The sequence below is a fragment of the Erinaceus europaeus genome, chromosome 15 (genome assembly GCF_950295315.1).
Source record: "Erinaceus europaeus chromosome 15, mEriEur2.1, whole genome shotgun sequence".
NCBI lineage: Eukaryota > Metazoa > Chordata > Mammalia > Eulipotyphla > Erinaceidae > Erinaceus > Erinaceus europaeus.
Window position 1 is genome coordinate 63,655,776 of NC_080176.1, and position 21,718 is coordinate 63,677,493.

The 21,718-nt window shown below is 50.7% G+C and overlaps 1 protein-coding gene across 3 annotated transcripts in view; it reads left to right on the top strand.

Annotated features, from left to right (window-relative positions):
• The window catches only part of CTIF (cap binding complex dependent translation initiation factor), a 273,319-nt gene extending 251,825 nt beyond the window's left edge, over positions 1-21,494 (top strand). For all 3 annotated transcript variants that reach the window (XM_060173850.1, XM_060173851.1, XM_060173852.1), the window contains 2 exons: positions 17,248-17,301; positions 18,115-21,494. In XM_060173850.1, coding sequence (XP_060029833.1) covers positions 17,248-17,301; positions 18,115-18,330 — 270 coding nt within the window. In that variant the 3' untranslated portion in view covers positions 18,331-21,494. The remainder of the gene's footprint in view (positions 1-17,247; positions 17,302-18,114) is intronic.
• Positions 21,495-21,718: the final 224 nt, after the last annotated feature.

Here is a 21,718-nt window from a genome sequence, read left to right on the forward strand (position 1 = left end):
CCCAGTTCCAGCCCCCAGCTCCCCACCTGCAGGGGAGTCACTTCACAGGCAGTGAAGCAGGTCTGCAGGTGTCTATCTCTCTCTCCCCTTCTCTGTCTTCCCCTCCTCTCTCCATTTCTCTCTGTCCTATCCAACAATAATGACATCAATAATAACTATAACAAAACAACAAGGGCAACAAAAGGAAATAAATATTTTTTTAAAAGTCTTTTGCATAACCATTATACTGACTCCCCAACCTACTCACCCTCCCAAGATCACTTTTATACCAATTGTTGGTTTTAAATATATATATGAGAAGGAAGGGGCTGGGCGGTAGCACAGCGGGTTAAGCTAACATGACGCAAAGTGCAAGGACCGGCATAAGGATCTCGTTTCGAGTCCCTGGCTCCCCACTTGCAGGGGAGTTGCTTCAGAAGCAGTGAAGCAGGTCTGCAGGTGTCTATCTTTCTCTCCCCCTCTCTGTCTTCCCTTTCTCTCTCAATTTCCCTCTGTCCTATCCAACAACAATAACAATAATAACAACTAGAACAACAAAAGTGGGGGGGGGGAGCCTCCAGGAGCAGTAAATTTATAGTGCAGACACCAAGCCCCAGCAATGACCCTGGAGATTTTTTTTAAATATGATATTTAATATATATATGAGAGAGAAAGACCAAAGCACTGCTCTGTCCTATGTAGTATCTGTGATCAAACCCAGGGCCTTGTGCCAGGGCTTCACTGCTGCAGGTGGACTTTTTCAGATTGATTCAGATGTGGGGGGGGGAGACACAAGCATGTGAAGATTAGCATCATTAAGGGGAGATGGTTGGAGTCTGGGTGGCACATTGGTTGAGCACAGATGTTACCCACTCCCCACCTACATGAGGAAAGCTTCCCGAGCAGTAAAGCAGGTCTATAGATGTCTCTGTCCCTCTCTCTGTCTGTCTCTTCCCCTCCTGTCTCAATTTCTCTCTGTCTTATCAAATAAAAAATATGGTAGTGCAGCGGGTTAAGTGCACATGGCACAAAGAGCAAGAACAAGCGTAAGGATTCTGATTCTGCAAGTGACTATCTTTCTCTCCCCTCTCTGTCTTCCCCTCCTCTCAATTTCTCTCTGTCCTATAGAACAACAACAATAGCAATGGCAACAATAACAAGGGCAACAAAATGGGAAAAATGGCCTCCAGGAGCAGTGGATTCATAGTGCAGGCACTGAGCCCCGGCAATAACCCTCGAGGCAAATAATAATAATATTAAATAAATAGAATGGGAAAGTGGCCACCAGGAGCAGTAGAGTCACAGTGCTGGCACCAAGCCCAGTGACAACCCTGGTAGCAATAAAAAAAAGTCATTAATTAATTAATTTTTTAAAAGGGGAGGTTGTTTAAACAAAAATTCCTTCAGAATTCCATACCTGGTGGCAGAGAGAGGTAATCAGGTGACCCTTTCCTGGCCCTCTTCACTCTGGTGAGCACCATGCCCCCTCCCCAACCTTGACATGTCTGAGGCTGGAATGAGGGACACATGCAGTTAACATCATACCACAAAGACCTTAAAAAATTATATATTATTATATATATTATATATATATAATTTTTGTTCCCATGTTATTGTGGCAGCGCTGTTCCACAGGACTGCTGCCATCACAGGAGTGCAGGTCCAAATCTTCCCAAAATAGGTGTCAGCACCTATCACACTCCACCCAACCATTACCCCCTTCACAATAAGGACAAGCCCTGACCCCTCTCAGCTCCATACCTATCCCCCAAGTCCCTGCACCTTTAAAGATTGTTGTTTAGGTTTTATTAACTAATTAATTTTTACTGATAGGACAGAGAAATTGAGAGGGGAGGTAGAAATATAGAGAGAGGGTAGGGGGTAGATAGCATAATGGTTCTGCAAAAAGACTCTCATACCTGAGACTCCAGAGTCCCAGGTTCAGTCCCCCATACCACCATAAGCCAGAGCTGAGCAGTGCTCTGGTTAAGAAAAGAGAGAGAGAGAGAGAGAGAGCAAGACCCCAAGAGACAGACCTGCAGCGCTGCTTCACCATTCATGAAGCTTCCCCTGCAGGTGGAGACCACCAGAGGCTTGAACCTGGGTCCTTGTACATGATAACTTACATTTAAACAGCTATGCCACCACCTGGGCCCCTAAAGATTTATTTCCACATATAACAGAGTTTCATGAGAGAGAGAGAGAGAGAGAGAGAGAGCACAAGCCAGTGTACTACTACTACTGCAGCATATGCAGCGCCAGGGATTGAACCAGCAACATCACACATGCAAGCCCTGTGCTCTACCAGCTGAACTACACCGATCTTACTAAGGAGCTTCTTCCCAGGCTCGGGGCCCATGGGCTGGGGCAAGTTCTCTGCAGGAAGGGCTTTGCTCTGAAGTTCCCCGGGGAGTCTCCTGCCTTAGCAGCCCCTCTCCAGTCCTGTCTGGTGCTGCTGAAAAGCCTCCTGGGTTTGGTCCCTTTTGTTGAGAGAGAGAGAGAGTGTGTCTCCAGAGTACTACTTAGCTCAGGTTTATGGTGGTGCTGGGGATTGAACCTGAGAGCTCAGAGCCTCAAGCATGAACGTCATTTTGCAGAGCCATTGCACTGTCTCCTCAACCCAGTCACTACTTTTTTATGTTGTTTGCAAGTTGACGTGTTTCAGTTCTTTAGAGTCCACCTATGAGCAAACCCATCCAGTAGTTGCTTCTCACCTCTTTCCCTACTCCACTAAGCAGAATCACCTCCAGTTCCATCCATCTTGTCCCAACACTAACACCTTTTTTTCTTGCAAAATTTCCTTGTTTTTAATATTTTAGTTACCTTTATTACAGTGGGTACTGACAGAGAAACTGTGAGGAAAGGGAAAGATAGAGGAAGAGAGAGAGACGCCTGCAGACCTGCTTCAGCATTCATAAAACCTATTGGGGGTGTTGAAACCTGGTCCTTACATAGGCGTGCCACTGTCTGGTCCGCCAGTATTGTCTTCTTTTAATTGCAGAGTAATATTCCATGGAGTCAATGTCCCACAGCTTTCATTCAGTCATCTTTCAGTTGTGCCCCCTTCCTCTCCCCCCCCCCCTGCCATTTTCTGGTATATTAGAACAATGAGGAAACCAGTGTTGCGGGGACCACTTGGGGACAGTGGTTGGTCATCCCGGGAAGCTTCCACAGAAGGAAAGACTGTTTCGCAAGGGAAGCAGGCGCCTAGCTGGCCCAGGGGCCCCTGGCACTCGAGAAGCCAGTTGGGAAATCTTGGAGCCGCTCTGTCTGCCCTCCACAACCCTGCTCAGTCCCTGCCTCCACTGATTCCCTCCGTCACAGGCCTGATGCCCAGAACACAAGCTCTCGCATTGCCTGTTGGGGCAGGGGGCAGGACTGGGGTAGGACCCTCCAGCCCCAGCCCTTATCTCTCTTCCTGCCAGGCCAGGCCTCCTCACCTGTCACACACAAGAAAACCCCACCCAGGACACACAAATCCCTATAGGGGCAGGGAATCACCTTTGGCCCCTGAATTCTGCCTGGGGACTCATAAGAGGGACAGGAAGCTTGTGCTGATCTAATACGGTGACCTGACGCGTTCAGTCCAGAAGTGGGGCAGGTGGAAAAGAAAGAGGCACCTGAGGACTAGAGCCACCTCTCTGGCTGCATCCAAAGGCAATTGGAGGGGACTGGGCCGCTGTGCAGCAGCTGAGCACACCCAGTTGCCATGCACGTGGACTGGGAGTAGAAACCCCACTCCTCACCTGCAGGCAGGATGCTTCACAAGTGATGAAGCAAATCTACAGGTGTCTCTTTTCCTCTCTGTCTCCCCTCCTCTCTCAATTTCTCGCTGTTCTATCAAATGAAATAGAAAGAAAAATAGAGAGGAAATGACCACCAGGAGTGGAGTATTTTTAATGGTGGTACTGAGCCCTCTAGAGATAACCCTGGTGGCAAAAAAAAAAAAAACCTAAAGCAGGAAAACGGCTCCCTTGGATTATGCGTTGCTCCAGCATGTGTGTGACCCAATCCAGACCTGGCCTTGCTGCACTGAAAGAAGCTCCTTGGTCACAATTTCTCTGCCTTTGTAAGTCTCTGATTCTAGCTAAAAGTCAAATAAATAAAAATAGTAAAAACAAAGGACCGGCATAAGGATCCTGGTTCGAGCCCCCGGCTCCCCACTTGCAAGGGAGTCACTTCACAGACGGTGAAGCAGGTCTGCAGGTGTCTGTCTTTCTCTCCCCCTCTCTGTCATCCCCTCCTCTCTCCATTTCTCTCTGTCCTATCCAACAACAATGACATCAATAACAACAGCAATAATAACTACAACAATAAAATAACAAGGGCAACAAAAAGGGAATAAATAAAATATTTAAAAATTTAAAAAATAGTAAAAAAAGTTTTTAGAAAAAGCAGTTAGACTTACTGGTGTGGGAAATAGTCAGCTGGTAGAGTGCAGGACTTGCATACCTGATGCTCCTGGTTCCATTCCCAGCACCTCTCTTTCTCTCCCTCCCTCACTTTAAATTCTTTCTATCTATATCAGAAAACTAAGTAAATTTTTAAAAGCTCCTATAGAGCGAGGTGGGAATAGATAGCCTAATGGTTAGGCAAAGAGGTTCTCATGTACAAGGCTCCAGAACCCCAGGCTCAGTTCCCTGTGCTACCATAAGCCAGAGCTGAGCAATGCAAACACCTCAAGAGGACTGTAGAAATAGCAGTCGAGATTCAAACCCTGGCATCATCTAGGCGGTACTGTGGCACCAGAGGAAGCACTGATACTGTGGTGTCTCTCCTTCTCTCTGTCTCTCAGTGTGCATGGTAAAAAAGAGAAAGAAAGAAAGAAAGAAAGAAAGAAAGAAAGAAAGAAAGAAAGGAAGGAAGGAAGGAAGGAAGAAAGAAAGGAAGAAAGAAGAGAGGGAGCCTGAGCTTTGTCCTCCTCTCCTAGAACATGGGAAGACAGGGAGACAGGGATCTGGGGAGTTGAAGCCCACAGGCCCGTTGATAGACCAGCATGTAAGGCTCATTGCTGGGTTGGTTGGTTTGGGGGGTGCTGGGGTTGAACCTGGGACCTTATGCACATTCCAGTTGTGTGGGCAGCTGAACTGCTCCCCAGGAGAGAAGCGGAAGCAAACCTAGCTCTGACAGCCCACCCCAGGCCTCCACCTGACCCCAAGGTAGGCAGTCTGGCAGTGGCTGGGGCGGGGCCTGCCCTCCATGACCCCCTCAGGGCCTGGTCCCTGCCCAGGCTGCTGGCCTCTGCAGGTGAGTTGCCATGGGAACTGTAACTCTGAATTTCCTGGCTCTGGGACTGTGAAAATCACAACCTGAACCTTCCTGGGCTGCGGCTTTCTCCATTAATTTCCTGTTTGATTGTTTACTTTAGCAAGCAGAGAATGTCTTTGCAGGCCTCCCCAAAGCCAGCAAGGTCAAGTGTGGGCCTCCAGGGAGATGGGGACAGGAGGGGGTGGGCAGGGAGAGGCCAGGCTAAGAGTAGCTGGTGGGGGTGCCCTCACTACCCTTCCTAGTGCCCACTTGGACCTCAGCCTGCTGGCACTGAGAACGCCAAGTCAGACCCTGTGAGGGGTGTCTGCCCACCCCACTGACCTGAGCTGCAGGCCTGCCCACTCCAACCCCCCCCCCCCAAGGTACTCCCAGCTCTTCCTCTGTCTCAGAGAATCACTGTGCCAAGTCAGATACAGAACATAGCCATTCCAGGCCACAGATGTCTCACCAGGCAGGGCACAGGCCTCAGCATGCGCACGGCCAAGGTTCAAACCCGAGCACCACATGGGAAGAAACTATAGCACCAGGGGAAGCTCTACTGTTGTAGTCTCTCCCCCCTCCCTCTCTCTCTTTCTCTGTTTCTCAGTCTGAATGATGGTGACCCAGAGCAGTGACATCAAGCATATATAGCTGCCTGTATTCCCACAGCTCCAGTAGGGGACAGTGGCATTTCCCACCCCCCACCCCCACCCCCAGCCCCAGCGTTCCTGTTCTGAGCCCCTGCTTGCATGCCCACCTCCTGGGTCTGGCTTCCCGTGTGGCATGCGCTATGGCCACATGTGGCCTAGTCATTCCTGCCAGGGCTTGGCAGCCGCAAGGAAAATACCTGCCCACCTGGGGGGTGCGACTAGCAGCCAGGCCTCGAGCCACAAGCTTGGATGGAATTGGGGGGTGGATTTCCTTGTCTACCCACAGCAGCTCCTCCCCCAGCTGGAGGGCAAAGCCCCGTCTGTGGCGTACAGGTGGGCATAGGGCACCGATAAGTGATGTGTGTGAGGCGAGTGTGGTGTTGGAGTAAGGGCAAGGAGCTGAGCAGCTGAGAGGGCGGCTGAGTGAGCATCTGCGTAGGCCCTGCAGGCATGGCTACTTGCCCTCTGCCCCTTTCAGGAGTGACGCCCCTACTCAAGGCTGCTCTGTGCACACGCTCCTCTCTTCTCCTCTCCTGTGCTCGTCCCGCTGCCTCTAAACATGCTGGATCCAGGGGCCTGGCGGTGCTGCACCTGGTTGAGTGCAGGGACCCGGGTTTGAGCCCCCAGACCCCACCTGCTGGAAGGAAGCTTCAGGAGAGGAGAAGCAGTGCTGCAAATCTCTCCCCATTTTCTCTCTAAATTTATCTCTGTCCTATCAAAAGAAAGAGAAAAAAAGAGAGAAAGAAAGAGAAAAAAGAGAGAGAGATGCAGAGTCTCTCCCTTCTCTATGGTCAGTCCTCCTGCATCCTTCTCTTCTGTAGTTAAGTTCCAAAGGAAGGCAGCAGAGGGGCAGGAACACACACACACACACACATACACAGGGAGAGAGAGAGAGAGAGAGAGAATGCAGGGAGAACCAAAACTTCCAAAGAAAACAAAAGAGGGGCAGTGGTGGCACACCCAGTTGAGCACACATGTTCCCATGCCCAAGGAACAAGGTTCAGGCCCCCGCTCCCCACCTGCAGGGGGAATGATTCACAAGCAGTGAAGCAAATGTGCAGGTTTATCTATGTATTTATCTCTATCTTTGTCTCTATCTGTCTCTATCTCCCACTCCCTTCTCAATTTCTCTCTGTCCTATCTAAAAATTAGGAAAAAGAAAGAGGGGGAAAAAAAAAGGAAAAATGTCTGCCAGGAGCATTGGATTCCTAGTGCTGGCACCAAACCCTAACAGTAACCCTGGTGGCAATAAATAAAAAAATAAATAAGCATTCTTTTCCCCTCTCTGCTTCCTGACCTCATACCCCTCCCCAGCCCTAGTAGGCCCTGTCCCTATCCTAAGTCCTCATTGCAAAAATCATCAGTCTCCCCTATTCACCACGTCCAGGAGACCTTAGCCCCCTCTGAGCACTGGGCCCTGTGGACCTCATGATTCCTGAAACCTTCTGTCAGAGATTCCTCCTACTCCTCTTGAGTCCTGACAGTCCTCTTATTTGGGGGAGAATCCCTCCTGCCCCACTACTTTTTAGCTGCTGCTGTTCCCAGGTGAGGAGTCCTGGACATGCTCATCCCTTCTCACTCCACGTCTTCCCCAGGGAAGCTCCCATGACCTGGACTGGTACCTGGGCACAGAAACTCAGAGGGACCCCACCTCCCACCAGCATCTTCCCTGCTCTCCCCTGAGGACTATGAACTCAGCATTTCTTTTCTTTTATTCTTCCTTCCTTCCTTTCTCTGTTTCTCTATTTCTCCCTTTATTTTTCTAATTGAAGTTTACCAGTGTACAGTAAAGTTGCTGGCACGGGGGGCCAGGTGGTGTCACACCTGGTTGAGCACATGTTATAGTGCACTAGGACCCAGGTTCGAGCACCTGGTCCCCACTTGCAGGGAGAAAGCTTTGCAAATGGTGAAGCAGGGCTGCAGGTGTCTCTCGGTCTCTCTCCCTAACTCCCCCTTCCATCTTGATGTCTGACCGTCTCTACCCAAGAAATAAATTTTAAAAATTTAAAAATAAGGTTGTTGGCACATGGGTACAGTATCTCATCTCTAGGTGTCTGCAAAGCACTCTCACTCCCAAATTAGGTCCATCATCCTGCACCAGGACTTCAAAGCTCCTCCTTCCCCCAACTGCCTTCCTGTCCTCCCTCCCCAGAGTCCTTTGCTTGGGTACAATATACCATCAGTCCAAGTCTTACTTTGTGTTTCCCCTTTCTGTTCTTGTTTCTTAAGTTCTGCCCATGAGTGAGATCATCCCAGATTCTCTTTCTGGCTTATCTCACGTAACATGATTTACTCTATTTTAATTTTTTAAATTTTTAAAAAAATATTTATTTTATTTATTTATTCCCTTTGTTGCCCTTGTTGTTTTATTGTTGTAGTTATTATTGTTGTTGTCGTTGTTGGATAGGACAGAGAGAAATGGAGAGAGGAGGGGAAGACAGAGAGGGGGAGAGAAAGATAGACACCTGCAGACCTGCTTCACCGCCTGTGAAGCGACTCCCCTGCAGGTGGGGGAGCCGGGGCTCGAACCAGGATCCTCATGCCGGTCGTTGTGCTTTGCGCCACCTGCGCTTAACCCTCTGCTCTACAGCCCGACTCCCGATTTACTCTATTTTAATGAGAGAGATACAAAAGAGAGACCAGAACACTGCTCAACTATGGCTGGTGCTGGCTCTGGGGATTGAACCTGGGGCCTTTGGTGCCTCAGGCGTAAGAGTCTTTTTTGCAGAACCATTATGCTGTCTTTCCTACCAGAGCTGAGCATTTCTAAAACTGAACTCTTTCGACAACCACAAAGCCAGCTGCTCACATCTTCCAACTCTCACTGGTGTCGCCAACATTTCTCCAACTGGACACCAAGTCCTGAAGGCAATGGGTGTGGCCACTTGCCTCCTGCTCGCTCTGCCTCCTGGGACTCTGCCTCCTTTCATTGCACCTGCCTGGCTCAAGCCACCAGAATCCTGAGGGGAGCCTCCTCCCTGTATCCTTGCCTCCAGCCACTCCCCCTAGAGGTTGGAGTCCAAGGTGTGCAAGAGAGTGTCTTTCTGAGATGGAAATGCCATCTTCTTGCTTCCCCCTTTGACATCTTTCAGTGACTCCCCACCCCCCTTGATCAACTCCAGATTTAGCAGCTTGACACCTGGAGCCCTTTGGGATGTAGCCCTGGCCTTCGTCATCAGCACATTCTGTCTCCCCCAGCGGCTATAGCCCAGCACACAGTGTGCTCCACTGGCTCACGGCTTTTGGCTCCTGTGTATGTGCCTCCCCTGCTTCTTGTGCCATATGCCTGCCACTCACCACCACCCAGCTCCATGTTCCAGCCACATACCTCCAGTAATCCCCTGGTTCCCACTGCACTGTGAGTTGCAAGCCTTAGTCTTCTTATACTTACGGTGTCTAAAACATCAGTGTTGCTGAAATAATGAGTAGATAAGTGAGTGGATGGATTGATGATGAACAGGTGATGGATTTATGGATGGATGGATGGATGGATGGATGGATGGATGGATGGATGGATGATGGATAGACATATGATGAATGAGTGAATGTTGATAGCTATGGATTAATGGATGGATATATATATTTGTTTGTTTGGGGTTTTTATTTGTTTTGTTTTTTACAAGAGTACTGCTCAGCTCCAGCTTATAATGGTGCTAGAGACTGATCCTGGGGTCCTTGGTGCCTCAGGCATGAAAGTCTGTTTGCATAACCATGATGCTGTCTCCCCAGCCTGGATGAATATATACATGGATGGATGGTGGATGGGTGGAAAAGTAGGTGAGCAGATAGAAGAATGCATATGCAGTGGATGGACAATTGGATGTGTGACGGACAGCAGGATGGGTGGATAAATAGGTGCAAAGGTGCATGGCTGGCTGGATTACTGAGGGGTGAGTGGCAGGATGGATGGGCAGATGGGCAGATGGTAGAGATGGTGGGAAAAAATAGGTAAGATCAACTTTGTGAAAACTCAAGTCGTTTATTATCACCAGTTAACAAAATTGACAATTGTGGGCTCCAACAAACAAACTAAAATCTCACTAGTGAGAAAGAAATAGAACCATTCCCCAGGAAGGAGGCTGCTGGCCCAGGGCTCTTGAGTATCTTTTCTCATTCTGGTCACACTTGCTGTCTGTCTGGCTTGTGCAAACCTCTGAAATACTGAGCTTTGGTTTCTCTGCCTGTCAAGTAGAGATCAGAATAATACCCGTGACCTTCTTCCCCCACACACCCCATCTCCTCAAAAGTGTCATAAGGTAAATGAGATCCAAAAAGCACAGCCAGAGCTTCGGAGAAGATGCAGTTAATAGTGTGATCACCCCTTGACTCTGAGCCCAGCTCTGCACTTTTCAAAACGCCATCACAAGTTTCATCTCGAGTTGACTCTGTAAACAGTTCTAGGTGGGTATTATCCCATCCTCCAGGCAGGAAACCGGGCCACAGAGTGATGGAGTGCCCTGCCTGGGGTTCCTCTGCCCAACTGCCAGGTCTCTTGACTCCTGCCCACTGCACATCTCTGACGATGCTCCCTCCTAAGATTATCTTACTTCATGGCTCCCCAAGGATGCCCAGACACAATTGGTCCTCTCTGGATGAGTCAAGGTCACACTCTTGGGCATCGGGGCTGAGCTGGAGACTGAACAGAAGGTACCGATCAAGGTCCAGCAACAGCCCTGACTTGTAACTGTGGTTACTTTGAGATGCACCCCAGCTGTTACAGTTCCCCACACACACATACTGCTGGCTGGGTCTGAGCTGAACATGGAGTGTCACTGCGCTGGGTGGCCTGGGCTGAGGTCCTTATCTTACCAGGGGTGCCCACTCTAGGTAGGCCACTTGGAGGAGCTGAGCATGCTGAGTAGGATGCCGGCCTGCCTGGAGTGGACACCCCCTGGTAAGACAAGGATCTGGGGTGCCCAGTGCTCTCTCCTCTGCCCATGCTCCCTCCCCACAGGGTGGCACCCCAAGCAACCAGCCTGGCTACATCTCAGGCACACCCTGGGCATCATGCCCACACCCTGTGGACCTTCCCTGGGATTCTGGGGTGCTCCCACCGGCCGCCCACCTTGCTCCCTGACTGCCATCAGGCCTTCCCCAGCCCTTCCCTGTGGGGAGGGAGGCTCCATGGGTGTGCCCACGAGTCTGCCCAGGACAATGAGACAGGAATGTGCGCGCTTCCGAGCAAACACCATGTGGGCTCACAGTGCCGCCTTGGCTTCCCGGCCAAGAAACACAGCTCTGCAGGCAGAGGATGTGGTGGTTGCTTGCGCCGGCCCCCACGGCCCTCCAAGGGCACCCCTACCCCTGGGCTGGGCAGCCTGGCCTCCTCTGTCTGCACAGCTTTTTCCAAGAGTACGGGCCACGCCCAGGCCCAGAACAGCCCTGTCACCCCAGGGTGTCAGTGCCCACTAAGTCTGGCTGATCTTTCTTTTTCTTTTTCCTTCCTTCCTTCCTTTCTCCTCCTTCCCCTCTTTCTTCTTTTTCTTTTTCTTCCTTCATTTTCTTTCTTTCCTCTCTCTCTCTCTCTATCTACCTATTTATCTATCTCCTCTCTGTCTCTCTCAGTCTCTCTCTCTCTCTCTTTCTTTCTTTCTTTCTTTCTTTCTGCCAGGGATAAAACCCAAGTGTGCAGGGCTCTGACCCTGAGTTCCATCCCTGGCCCTGCCAGAAGTAGTTACTTGGGGCTGGTGAAATAGCTTTACTTGGATAGTGTGATGCTTTGCCATGTTCAAGCTCAGCCTTGAAGGAAACGTTAGTGCTATGGTCTCTTTTTCTCTCTGCTCCTCTGCCCTCTCTGTCTCTCTCTATTAAAAAGGAAAGGGTCAGGGGTAGATAGCATAATGGTTATGCAAATAGACTCATAAGCCTGTGGCTCTAAAGTCCCAGGTTCAGTCCCCTGCACCACCATAAGCCAGAGCTGAGCACTGCTCTGGTAAAAAAAAAAAAAAAAAAAAGAGGGGCCGGGTGGTGGCACACCTGGTTGAGTGCACATGTTACAATGTGCAAGGATCCAGGTTCGAGCCCCTAGTCCCCACCTGCAGGGGGAAAGCTTCACAAGTGGTAAAGCAGTGCTGCAGGTGTGTCTCTCACCCTCTATCTCTATCTCTCACCCTCTCTATCCCTCCATTCCCTCTTGATTTCTGTCTCTATCCAGTAAATAAATAAATAAATAAATAAATAGAATAAGAAAGCAGGTTACTTTCTGGGGGCCAGGAGATAATTCACCCACTAGAATGCATGCCTTATACCACGTGTGACCCCAGCACACCCATGGAACATCATAGATAAGACAAGTTCCATGGATGATGAAGCAGTGCTGCAGGGACTCTCTCTTTCCCTTCTTTCTTCCCTCCCTCCTACCCTTCCTCTCAACCTACTGGAAATAGAAGGAAAAACTCAGCCCAGGAAAGTGTGATCACATTCGTACAAGGCCCAGGCATCACAGTGCACACGCACACACGCACGCGCACACACACACACACACACATGCATGCACACACGCACACACATACGTGCACATGCACACGCGTGCGCACACTCATATGCATGCACACATGCACACACATGCACGCACACACGCATGCACACACACACAGGCACACACACGCACTGGAAAAGTGCAGTGTCAGCAGTCATCCCAGGGGCCCTGGGTCTGCAGCATCTACTCTGTACTGACCACCCTCCCTGGCTTTTAACTCCATTTCATAATGGTAAATAAACTTAACTTAATGTTGATGACTATAGGCTTTTTTAAAAAATCTCCTTTTTCCTCTTATAAAACATGAACTTTTTTATTATTTTTTTTATTTATTGGGTAGAGACAGCCAGAAATCGAGAGGGAAGGGGGAGATAGAAAGAGAGAGAAACAGAGAGACACCTGCAGCCCTGCTTCATCACTTGTGAAGCTTTCCCCCTGAAGGTGGGGACCGGGGACTTGAACCCAGGTCCTTGCGCACTGTAACATGTGTGCTCAACCAGGTGCGCCACCGTCCAGCCCCTTAAAATGTGAGATTTACTTATTTGTTGATTATGGGAGAAAGAGAGAGAGAGAGAGGAAGACAAGAGTGTTGTCAGCCGGGAGTGAACCCCAGGGATTGAACCTGCAACCTCTGGGGCCTCAGTGACACATAAGTAGATGCTTGAATAGGCTGAGCTCTCTCCCTCGCCCCAATTTAAAATTTTTATGATTTTTTATTTGTGACTAATAGTAGTTTACAAGATTGCCATATTACGGTGTATATATAGATCCACACCACACCCAGCATCATCTGTATCCCCACCCTCCCAAAGATAACCACCATAGTTCTCACAAATATTACAGTTTGCTTGCTTCTGTTCTGTTTATTTATTTGTTTTCCCAAGTACATGTGAATCAGTCCTCTGGATTCCACATATGAGTGAAACCATCTGGTAGTTGTCTTTCATCTCTTTACTTATTTCACTAAGCATAATCTCCTCCAGTCCCATCCATTTTATCCCAGAAGACACAATAACATCTTTATTGATTGCAGAGTAGTATTCCGTGGGATATATATATCCATAACTTTTTTAACATTTTACTAATTTATTAGTGAGAAAGATAGGAAGAGAGAGAGAGAGAGAGAGAACCAGACATCACTCTGGTACATGTGCTGCCAGGGATTGAACTCAAAACCTCATGCTTGAGAGTCCAATGCTTTATCCACTGCACCACTTCCCAGACCACTATCCCATAGCTTCTTTATCCAGTTATCTGTTGATGGGTATTTAGGCTGCTTCCACTTTTTGTTTATTGAATAATGCAGCTATGAACATAGGGGTGAATATGTCCCTTTGAATTAGTGCTTGAGGTACTTCCATTTTTGTTTGAGGACTGTCCACACAGTCTTCCAAAGGGTCTATACCAGTTTGCATTCCCACCAGCAGTGGAAAAGAGTCCCTTTTTCTCCACAACCTTGCCAACCCCTGTCATTCTCTGATTTATTTTGTTTGTTTGTTTTTACCAGAGCACTGCTCAGCTATGGTTTATGGTGGTGCAAGGGATTGAACCTGGGACTTTAGAGCCTCAGGCATGGGAGTCTGTTTGCATAACCATTATGCTATCTACCCCTGCCCTGATTTTTTTATGTAAATCATTCTCTTAGGTGTGAGATGGTATCTCAGTGTAGTTTTAACAAATTAAATTTTTTAATTTTATTTATTTATTATTGGATAGCGACAGAGAGAAATTGAGAAGAGATAGAGAGAGGCAGAGAGATACATGCAGCTCTGCTTCACCACTCGTGAAGTTTTCCCCCTGTAGGTGGGGATCAGGGCCTTGAACCCAGGTCATTGCACACCATAGTGTGTGTGCTTAACCAGGTGTGCCACTGCTTGGCCCCCAAATTAAATTTTTTAAAACATTTATTATCTTTATTTATTTATTGGACAGAGACAGCCAGAAATCAAGAGAGAAGGGGGTGATAGAGAGGGAGAGAGACAGCGAGACACCTACAGCCCTGCTTCACTGCTTGCAAAGCTTTCCCCCTGCAGGTGGGGACTGGGGGCTTGAACTCAGGTCCTTGCGCACTGTAACATGTACGTTTAACCAGGTGCACCACCACCCGGCCCCAAATTAAATTTTTTTTTCCAAATTAAATTTTTTAAGGGAGACAAGAGCAACAGTTGCTGAGGATGTGGCAAAATCAGGACCCTCAGACATTTGGGTGGCGGGGGGCGCTACAATGGTGCAGCCAGTCTCCAAATGAGTTTGTCACTTCCTCAAAAAGATGATCGTGACAGAGGACCTAGTGGGGGTAGTATTGTTATATGGAAAACTGGGAAATGTTATGCATGTACAAACTATTGTATTTACTGTCAAATGTAAAACATCAATTCCCCAATTAAAAAAAAAAAAAAAGCCATAATAGGCCCGAGGTGGCAACAGCCTGGCTGGCCATCAGCTGACAAATGAGTGACCAGAACGTGTCACAGCCACAGTGGAATACTGCTCATCTACAAGAAGGAAGCAAAGCACTGAGGCATGCTACATGTGTACTACAAAACTGTGACATGATGTGGGGGAAAAAAGCTCACCAGGGGCCAAATGGTGGTTAAGAACACATATTAGCAAAGGCAAGGATCCAGGTTTGAGCCCCAACCCTACCCTGCTCCCTACCTGCAAGGGGTCTGCTTAACCTGTGGTGAAGCAGGTCTGCAGGTATCTTTCTCTCTCCCTCCCTATCTCCCCCTCCCCTCTTAATTTCTGTCTGCCCTATCCAATAAAAATTAGAAGGGAAAAAAAAAACACCAGAGATCACAGATTAAAATGATACCTTATTTAAGTATCCAAAACAGGCAAACCCACAGAGACAAAGGAGACTGGGGGGGTGACAGGGGGACTCACTGGTCCAGTCACTTGTTGCTCCACAAGGCACTGTGTTCACAGCAGTGGTCCCCATTGACTCCACCCTGTGCAGTGGGTCCCACCTCCAAGGCTTGTCAGTCAGTCACCCTCAATGGCATGTGTGCAAAATCAATTAGGGACACTTAGAAGGGACACTTACTCTTAGGTGAGCAGTCTCCCCAGCCCAAGGCTTTCATTCGTTTTTCTTTTCTTTCATAAAGGGGCAGACAGAGAGAGGGAGAGGCAGCACAGCACGGCTCTACCATCCATGGAGCTCCTCAGTGCTCCTATGTGGGGCTAGGCCTCGAACCCAGGGCCTAATGTGTGGCAGTTATGCACTCTGTTGGGTGAGCTATCTCCCAGAATAGTGTATGGATTTGTTCTGGGTTTGTTTTTGTTCTGGGTGGGCTGACGTCTGGGTAGGCTCGTGACAGTGTGTTGGAGTCAGTGGTGATCATGGCATCTCTGTGGATGTTCTCACATTCATAGAACAGTGTATTCAGAAGCTGGGGGTTTGGTGTTGAGATGGCGTCTCTGATCAGAAAGGGGATGAGAGGAAATGGGGGGGTGGGAGTGTGGGGTTGGGGGATAGCTGGCCAGACGTGGGGCTAGAAGCCATTTCAGGCTTTGTGTGAGTCAGCCCACAGCAGGGTCCCTATTCAACTTGTGGGGAGACTCCCTAACCTCCAGGGCCCTCCTCCAGCCAGGACCCCAGGGTCCTGATATCCTGGCCAAGCACTCCTATAGTCAAACTGCTTTTGAGTTCATCTGCTACTCACCAACCAGTTGTATGTTTACCTTATTTTATACATTTATTTAATTTCTGGGGCTCCGTGTCTGCAGAGAGAAATCAAGAGGGGGACAGGGGTAGATAGCATAATGATTATGCAAAGAGATTTTCATGCCTGAGGCTCCAGAGTCCCATGTTCAATCCCCTGCACCACCATAAGCCAGAGCTGATCAGTGCTGAGAGAGAGAGAAAAAAAAAATCAAGAGGAAAGGATGAGATAGGGAGACAGAGACACCTGCAGCACTACTTCACCACTTGTGAAGCTTCCTTCCCGCAGGGGAGGATTGGTGGCTTGAACCTGGGTCCTTGTGCATAGTGACATGTATGCTTTACCAGGCAGTGCCACTGCCTTTCCCCTCTCTCTTTTAAAAAATGTTCTTTCTTTATTGGGGGATTAATGGTTTACAGTCAACAATAAAATACAATAGTTTGTACATGTATAATTTTTCCACATAACAATACAAGCCCCACTAGGTCCTCCTCTGCCATCATGTTCCAGGACCTGAACCCTTTGGTGCAGTATCCCCTGTCTCTTTTTTAAATTGATTTATTAGATAGAGACAGAAAGTGGGGCTGGGTGGTGGCACACCTGGTTAAGCGCACGTGTTATAGTGCGAAAGGACCCGGGTTCAAGCCCCCTGCAGGGGAGAAGCTTCACGAGTGGTGAAGCAGGGCTGCAGGTGTCTCTCTCTCCCTCTCTATCACCCCCTTCCCTCTCAGTTTCTGACTGTCTCTATCTAATAAATAAAATAAAGATAATAAATTTTTTTAATTTTTAAAAAAAAGAGACAGAAAGAAATCGAATGGAGAGACCCTGCAGCAGTACTTCATTACTCATGAAGTTTCCCTCCTGCCGGTGGGGACCAGGGACTTGAACCTGGGTCCTTGTGCATGGTGATGTGTGTGTTCTATTGGTTGTGCCATTGACAGGCCCTTTTTGCCAGCCAGTTGTTAAGGAGCAAGGCGCTCTGCCTGCTACAGCTTCTGCCTATGTCTGTGATCGCTATTTTCTGAACGGAGCCCTGCAGTAAGACCAGTGTGGTTGGTCCTGGCAGGGAGCTCAGCGTGTCCTGCACCCTCTGGCCCAGTCCTTAGAGGTGCTGGCTCCTGGCTTCATGTATAGGAACTGGGGCAGGGGGGAAGCGCGGGAGAAGCTGCTGGGTACTGGCTGGCTGCCTCCCCCCACCTCACTGGAGCCTGTGCCCCTCTCCCCCCAGCTCCTGCAGTCCCAGGATGTGAAGGAAGATGCTGTCCTCTGCTGCTCCATGGAGGTAAGCAGTGCAGCCCTCCTCATGGCCCCATGAACCTGGGAACTCTAGAAGCTTCCATGGATCCAGGGTCAGAATTCCTAGAGGGGACTAGGGAGGGGTGGGGCATGTGCTCCTGTGGACAGGATCTAGGTCCAGAACTGAAGACCCCCAAACCAGACTCAATGCCAAGGGGGACCCCACTGTTCTCTAGAGCAGGGCTAGAGCCTCCAAGAGCAACTTCCCCACACCAGGCATGTGCAGTCACACAAGGGGTCCCAGTCTGCAGCATCAGTTCCCCCTTTCCTCCTCCTCCTCCTTCTCCCCTCTGTCTCACACATATGCTTCAAGGTCTGTTGGGGTGGGGGCGCAGAAGGAAAGAAAGTGAGAAACAGAGCCTTCGCCACACACACACACACACACACACACACACACTTCCTGTACCCAGGTCCCACCAAGGTGTACCCAGCTCAGGATGACTTCTGGGACTTCTGCCCTAGCGAGTGGACATTAACACAGTGCCAACTGAACGGAGCAATCCACACGGCCATTTGGAGATGTGGGTGGTAGTCAGGGAAGGCTTCCTGTAGGAGAGGAGGCTTTTGAACAAAAAGGAGAAACAGCATGCTGCTAGTGAGAGCCCTTTCCACTATCCTGAGCCCTCTTGTTCCTGCTGGCAGATGATGTTAAAATACGGGAGCTCACAGTTGGCTGTCTCCAACCTATAAACCTATACCCTACTCTTCAGATACCACCTCAAGGAGATAATGCCGCACCCCCCCCAGCCATCTAGTCAAAATGGGGGGGTGCATGCTGACCCCCACTTCTTTGCCGCAGCTGCAGAGCACAGGACGGCTACTGGAGGAGCAGCTGCCCGAGATGATGACAGAGCTCCTCGCCAGCGCACGCGACAAGATGCTGTGTCCCTCGGAGTCCATGCTGACCCGGTCGCTGCTCCTGGAGGTCATCGAGCTCCACGCCAACAGCTGGAACCCCCTGACGCCCCCCATCACTCAGTACTACAACAGAACCATCCAGAAACTGACAGCCTGACAGCCAGGGGGGCCTGGCGGGCGGCCCGCGGGCAGCTGGGCCCTGGTGCACAGGGCCAGATGGACAGGCGGGAGGCCAGGGGTGGCCCTGGCGGGAGGAAGCAGCGGGGCGGCGGGCAGGCAGGCGGAGCCGATCTGGAGCCCGCAGGGGACGGGACCGGAGCCCCCCCTCCCCCACCCCTAGCCCTGCGCAGCCCCGAGCATGCAGCAGCTCACACCCATCGGGAAGCATGTTTCTTCTTCACGGTGGCCCCTCCCCCGCCCCGCCCCAGCAAACGTGCCCCCCCCCCCCAGCTTGGTGCCAGGGGTCCTGTCTCTGTGACTCCGCCCCCTCCACTCCCCCCCTGGCCGGATCAGAAAGGACCTCAGAAGGCTAGAAAAGTGGGTCAGAGACGGGCTCGCATTGTCCCCCGCACGCCGTCAGCCGCCGTCGCCAACTGGCAGCAGGCGACGTGGAGCAGATGTCGGGGGGACAATGGCAGGCAGGTCCCCGCCAGCCGCCGCCAGCCAGGGCTTTTGTCCGCCGCCGCCTGCAGTGAGCGGGAGCCCCGGGCCCGCCCCGCCCCCACGCGGCCCCGCCCCCAGCCTGGCCCGAGGGGCAGGGGGCGGGGCTTGCCGCTCCACTTGCACTCTTTGTTTCCACGTTGTTTTATTTTATTTTGAAAGTCAGCTGCTTTGAAGTCTCCCCCATCCCCTCGGTGACTGGAGGCCGAGGTGGGATCCCATGGCGGCCACTGGCAGGACCCCCCATTTGTGGGAGATCAAACCCGGCCCCTCTAGAAGGACGCTCGCCCGCAGACGGCTTGCCAGCAGCCAATTAGGCTAATTGGAAACTGCTGCCCCGTCGGGGTCCGCCTGGAACCCAGTGCTCCCCGCCCCTGGCCTCTAGCACCTCCAGCACCTCGGTTCTGATTCAAGCTTTTCTCTCTCTCTAAGGGCTGTTACTGTCGCCGCTGGGAGGGCGTTAAACCCCAGCCTGGCCTCTGTTATGGGGTACCAGCCTGGCAAATCAAAACCAAACACCCAGGCGACGCTTCCCTCCAGTCCCCCCCACTTGCACTGTGTCCCTAGCTCTTGCAGAGGGAGGGGTGTCAGGGAGGTAGCTCCCCAGAACATGGAGGTTAACAGAATGGGCTTCGTGGCTGCTTCAGCTCTGTCACTAGCTGGGGCCAGGAGCCCAGACCTCCCACAGGTGATGGTCGGGCCACCAGGCAGGTGTGTGTGTGTGTGTGTGTGTGTGTGTGTGTGTGTGTGTGTGTGTGTGTGTGTGTGTAAGGCTGCAGGGCAGGTTCTCTGTTCACTAGAGTCTGGAGGGCAGGCAGAGTGGGGTGAGGTACGGCATCCCCAGTACCCCAAAATCTGCTCCCTGCTCTCCCCACTGCCTGTTCCCTGCCTACCAGGAAAGGCTGGACTGGTCCCCTTGTACACTTGTCAGTGTACAAGGTGGCCTGTCACGAAGAAAGATCTCCCCCAAAGTTCTCCAGCTTCTCCTGGAACTCCAGCCTGAAGCTGGGGACACCAGAGGCTCCCTGGGGGCCCCCAGGGAAGGAGGATGCTCAGAGAGGGCCCGAGGGAAATTAAAATCTCCAGGACTTGGGGCCCTCCCTGAGCCCTCAGGAAGCTGGGTGGGTCCTGAAGGGGCCTGGTCTCCCTCAACTGAGTGTGTGTGTGTGTGTGTGTGTGTACACAGAATGCATGTAAGTGTGCAGGACATGTGTGCACACACATGAGCACCTCCCCTAAGAATAGAGAGAAGTAGTCCTGCGGGAGCCAACTGAGGAGGCAGTAGAGTGGAGTTCCTCCCCCCACCACCCAGCCAGTGTCCTGAGACGAAACCCCAAACACTGTACAAACAGAGAAAATTGGGGCAAGTGGCACATGGACCTAGAACTCCTTCCTCCAGGCAGCCCTCCTTGGTGACCACAGGGCCCACCACTCTGGCTGTTAGGACTCATTGTGGAGAAGCAAGTTATAAATATGTAGGCGTATATAGTCTTAATGGTGCATTGTGTGGTGATGCCTCTGGTTTACCTTGCTTCTCTGGTGGCTTCAGGCATTTCCTAGCCAATACAAAGGACAAGTCAAGCTCTTGTTCAAAATGGAGACTGCTGATCCTTCTGCAGACATGAAAGTTTTTTTTTTTTTTGAGGGGGAGTAGTGGGGTTTTATTTTTGTGTGTGTGTTTTTTTTAAGAAAATAACAGCAAAGCCTAAAATCTGAGACTCAGGCAGCTTCTCATAGGAGACCACTCAGACAGAAGCTGGGATGGGGTGCCCCTCAGACCCCTCCCTGCCCAGGTCCCTCCACTGCTGGGTGTGGAAAACCAGGTCTGGGTGTCCCTCTGAGTGTACATGGCCAGAGGCAAAGCTGGACATTCTGAAGCTTGTGCTGTGTTCCCTGCCCACCTGGTTTTCTTAGGGTGTCTAGACTATATCCAGAATCATGGGTCTTATCTGGGGCACACCCTTCTACCTAGGCTTCGAAGTACCCAGTATTTTCTGCTCAGGCCAGGCCTTCACCCCACAGCCTGGGAGCTCTACCCCAGGAAGACTTCTGAGCTCCCTCCAACCCAACAAGGTGGGACCCTCACCCATCCCTCCTCCCCAGGGAGTGTGAGCCTTGACCTGCTTGTGTCCATGAGTGCTTCCTAAACCAGTCCATGAGCCTTGAAGGCTTGGGGAGCATCCTGCCCATCTGTGTAAAGGTCACCATTGGCCCAGTCAGTATTTATTCTCACTTTTATTTTGTTTTATTTTATTTTATTGGAAGAGGGGGGAGTTGAAGGGGATGAACTGCCCCTGAGCAACTGCAGAGGTATGGGTGAGGGACCCCAGGGGGTTGCCCCTATGCCAAGGCCCTGTCTGGCATCAGAAGCCTGCCCATGTCCCTTGTGTCCTGCGGTGGAGTCTGTGGGGCCCCCAGCCTGTTGGGAAATCTCTGGCTGAGGCTGGAGGAGGGGAAAGATCACAACAGGCAGCTCTACTCCTGAGCTAGCAGGAGACAGGCCCTGTGTTCCCCTCCCACCCCAGTATGGGCTGGGGCTCCCTGCCAAAGCTACAGTGGAATCCTGCTCCAAGCCACCTTCCTCCCATCCATGCGTCCTGCTTTCCAGCTGAACCCAACTCCAAGTGGGTTTCAAAAAAATAAACACTGAAACTCAATGTTGCCCTGAGTCTATGTTGTGTGTTTGGGAAAGGAGTTATTTTTTTTTTCTTGAAGGTTCATAAGTTCACAGTTGGGGGACCCTCTGCCCAGATCATGAGACAATAAGGTCCCCAGGGGCAAGCTGAGGCGCACCAGGTTGAGCACAAGGACCCAGGTTCGAGTCCCCTCTCCCCCGACTTTTCCCAACTCCAGAGAGGAAGCCTTACAATCAGTGAAGCAGGTCT